The sequence below is a fragment of the Poecilia formosa genome, unplaced genomic scaffold, assembly GCF_000485575.1.
Source record: "Poecilia formosa unplaced genomic scaffold, Poecilia_formosa-5.1.2 Scaffold192, whole genome shotgun sequence".
NCBI lineage: Eukaryota > Metazoa > Chordata > Actinopteri > Cyprinodontiformes > Poeciliidae > Poecilia > Poecilia formosa.
The window spans coordinates 108,942-111,442 of NW_006800131.1; the positions used below are offsets into that span (position 1 = coordinate 108,942).

Below are 2,501 nucleotides of genomic sequence, written 5' to 3' on the forward strand. Positions count from 1 at the left end.
CTTGCCTTGTGACCAAGGGACACAAAAAAGTGCTAATTTATGCTTTTACATGAGACACACTAGGCTCTATTAAATTTTAAAGTCATATTCAATATTTTAAATAATTTTCATATTAAATATGTTTTCTTCAATAGCTTCCAGGTCATGCGACCTATTGACTCAAAATCAGTGTGAAATTGTTCTACAAATCAGTAGAGATGAGGCATCGACTCAAAATCACTTTGAAATTTTTCAAATAGTCTGGATAGATGAGGCACACTAGGTGTTGTAGATTTAGATTTACTCGGTCCTTGTGTGACCAAGTAAAAAAAAAGGGGTGAAATCACCCTTTTTTGAAGTTTCACAAATCACAAAAAGGTTTCACAAATCACAAACATGATTATATATATTCTGCTATTAGAGCAAAAATAATCCAGTGCAGGTTTGAAGAGTCTATGAGTTGTATTTTAGGAACTGGAGCAGTTCTAGTATGATCCAGATGCAGAAAAGTGATAAAATCAACCTTTGTTGAAGTTTCACAAATCAGATAAAGGTTTCACAAATCCCAAACAAGGTTTTAAATATTCTGCTATTAGAGCAGAATAATCCAGTCCAGGTTTGACGAGTCTAGGTGTGGTGGTTTTGGAATTAGAGCAGTTCTAGTGTGACCGACACAGGAAAAAAAGGATCAAAATTGCCCTTTATTGAAGTTTCACAAATCAGAAAAAGGTTTCACAAATCACAAACATGGTTCTAAATATTCTGCTACTAGAGCAGAATAATCCAGTCCATGTTTTAAGAGTCTAGGTGTTGTAGTTTTTAAACTAGAGTCGATTAAAGATGCGGAAGGTAGTGAAAAATGAGGTGGAATCGCCCTTTAGCGATTTCCCGAATCGGAAGCTGGACTTTGAAATCAACTTCAGCTTCGTTGACAGGCATGCGTTTCTCTGCGAAACACGTATTAAAACTTTCCTTAACTCCAACTTTATTTAACCTATTTCCAACTCTCTCTAACCCGTATCATCAGTAAAACGTAAAGGTGTTTCCTACCTATCCGGTGTAAGATTATCTGGGGAATCCGGGAGAAATCCAGCAGTCCGCGCTGATCATCCATCTGTTCCTCGGACTGACGACGTCTTTATAAAACTCCGTTAATGTTTCTTCAGCGGGACTTAACTACTCGGTTAAGTCCCGCTTAACCTCTCTAGGACTAACTCTCTCTAGGACTGAACTGAACACACTTACAGAAAACACTCAAATATTTGCCAAAAACACCAAACCCGCCTTTAAACTTCCATCCAACAAAGAAAAGCTGACGTCGCTATCTGTTCTCTATTTTCATTTTCTGTGTCGGCTTCTTCTTCTTGGATTTACTGGCGGTTGGCAACAAACTGTTAGTGGGATTACCGCCACCTACTGTATGGAGTGTGGTCTGTGATGGTCTGTCATCCATTTATCTAAATAAATATATTCTACCAGAAAGAAAAATAATAATAAAAAAATAAACAAATAAATAAATATATCCTACCTATACATGTAAACATATACACACATGTAAATATACATACTTATACATAACTTTGTATTCTACCCATCTATATCATACACACATTCACAAACACACCTCACCTACTATAATCAAATTCCAAGAAATAATTGAATTTTCATTAAAAGTCAAATAACTATTTCTAAATGTTTACTCCCCAAATTCTTCCTCAAAATATCTAATAAATTTATCTTTTCCTTTAAACTTTCAAACTCTTTCCGCATATATATTCTCCCTTTTTCATATTTTCAACATTCTATTACATGCTCTATTGTTTCATGTTTTCCACAGTGATCACATTTGCCAGTATTCTGCTTTTGAATTTTAAAAAGTGTATAATTAAGTCCTGTATGTCCAAATCTTAACCTTATCACTCTTTCCTGTCTATTTCTTCTTCCGTTTCTTCTTTCTCCAACAATCTTCTGAATTTTACATAACCATCTTCCTGTTTTTCCTTCATCCCACCTTTTTAGCCACACTTTAATCAGTTTTTCTAACAATACTCTTTCCCTCAAATTTACTTGTTTTAATTGTAAAGCTAATATTATTCTGAATTGCCCTCTTTGCCATTTTATCTGCCCTCTCATTTCCTTCTACTCCAATATGTGCTGGAACACAAATATAACTATCAAACGCATGTTTTGTATTCTGAATAATGCATTAAATATTTTTAATAAAATGTCTGTCCTACTATCTGATTATATTTTAAACGTAATAATGCAAAGCTTGAATCTGAACAAATTATTGTTTAAAGTGGTTTTATGTCTTCTACCAATTGTCTGATTATGTCCTGTGTGTTTCACGGCAGTTCCAACTGAAGAAACAATAAACCGACTTTTAGTTCTGCTTTGAATTTCCTAATTCCCTCTGAATGTGAAACAGACAATATAAGTAAAAATACGTTGAATGATGTTTTCAATCCTCCTGCAGTCTGGGAGTGAATCCTAAAATTAATCCTAAAATTATTCAATATACA

General features: G+C 34.1%; 2 protein-coding genes across 2 annotated transcripts in view; both read right to left on the bottom strand.

The window, feature by feature from the left end:
* LOC103147896 (gastrula zinc finger protein XlCGF57.1-like) overlaps nt 1-1,321 on the bottom strand; it is a 10,688-nt gene extending 9,367 nt beyond the window's left edge. Inside the window, exon 1 of the mRNA XM_007566457.2 lies at nt 1,030-1,321. Within this exon, the coding sequence (XP_007566519.2) occupies nt 1,030-1,093 (64 nt within the window). The 5' untranslated portion in view covers nt 1,094-1,321. The remainder of the gene's footprint in view (nt 1-1,029) is intronic.
* LOC103147895 (gastrula zinc finger protein XlCGF7.1-like) overlaps nt 1-2,501 on the bottom strand; it is a 20,900-nt gene that overhangs the window by 3,192 nt on the left and 15,207 nt on the right. The window lies entirely within an intron of this gene.